Here is a 1,298-nt window from a genome sequence, read left to right on the forward strand (position 1 = left end):
AAAAAAAAAAGAAAAGAGATGCAATAAACAGAAGAGAGAAATGCTTTATTTCCTAGCCATCAAACTGGGACAGAAATAGGTGTGAAATGGTGGTAAAGAGGAAATTAGCTTGAGAAGGCATTAAGTACTGACTGGGTTCTCCTGTTTCCATGAAGTTGCCTATTCCTATAATGAAAGTTTTAGATCCCTCTGAAAAACACTATGCTACATTTAGAAAACATCCCGTTAACTACTGAAGGTTTCAAAGCAGGAAAATGATAAGGCGGGGAGAAAAGGCATGGGTAAACATATTAGTAAAAATATTTTTTTTCATATATCACTACATTGTTGTACATACCCGAGAGTCTGTCATAATTTTGAACTCTTTTCCTACTGTCTTACCTTGTTGTCCTTAAGGAAAAGTGCTAACATTTCTTCTCTGCCATAACGATAATCTGCTAACTTATACTTCGGCAATGCTGGAGAAAGAGGTGGAGATGTAATACTCCCACCGCTAGACAAAGCTCGGAGCCTAGAATAGGGAAAGACAGAGAATATAAAATAAAGTGTCAAACAGTCTGACACTATAGACTTTTATTATTTATGATATACTGTAGAAGTTTTTCATTTCAGTTCTTTAGCAAAGCAGAAAGAAATCCTATTATCTCTAAGTATCAAAGACTTTAGCTTTAATACAACCTTTTGTCATAGAACACTAAGAAAGCAGTTCATTGAATAATAACCATTTGGAAACGCTTTACGTTAAAAGTGTCATGATATGACCCTGGGAAGCTTGGGGGATATGAAGGGAGATACATTTCTCCTAATTACAAAAGTCACATATGATTAAAACAAAAGAAAAATACCATCTTATACACATTAGAATCATGAAAATTAGTCTCACAATACCAGCTGTTGGTAAACATGTAAAACAATGGCAACTTTCAAACAGTGCTTGTGAGATTATACATGGGAACAACCACTTCAAAGAATGGTTTGGTAATAGCTAATTATTTAATATCTATTTGGCAAAAGCAAAAATATTTAATAAAGTATGGCATACAAAAAAAAAAAAAAAAAACTTGGCTTGGGCAGTGCCTGTGGCTCAGTGAGTAGGGCACTGGCCCATATACTGAGGGTGGCAGGTTTGAACCTAGCCCTGGCCAAATTGCAACAAAAAAAATAGCCAGGCGTTGTGGCAGGCGCCTGTAGTCCCAGCTACTCAGGGGGCTGAGGCAAGAGAATCGCCTGAGCCCAAGAGCTAGAGGTTGCTATGAGCTGTGATACCATAGCACTCTACTGAGGTTGACAAAGTGAAA

The 1,298-nt window shown here is 37.1% G+C and overlaps 1 protein-coding gene across 3 annotated transcripts in view; it reads right to left on the reverse strand.

Moving 5' to 3' along the window:
* The window catches only part of GIGYF2 (GRB10 interacting GYF protein 2), a 145,264-nt gene that overhangs the window by 111,171 nt on the left and 32,795 nt on the right, over window positions 1–1,298 (reverse strand). For all 3 annotated transcript variants that reach the window (XM_023510308.1, XM_012802254.2, XM_023510307.1), the window contains one exon: window positions 382–511. In XM_023510308.1, coding sequence (XP_023366076.1) covers window positions 382–511 — 130 coding nt within the window. The remainder of the gene's footprint in view (window positions 1–381; window positions 512–1,298) is intronic.

This window comes from Otolemur garnettii, unplaced genomic scaffold (genome assembly GCF_000181295.1).
Source record: "Otolemur garnettii isolate 467f Iridium unplaced genomic scaffold, OtoGar3 scaffold00013, whole genome shotgun sequence".
NCBI lineage: Eukaryota > Metazoa > Chordata > Mammalia > Primates > Galagidae > Otolemur > Otolemur garnettii.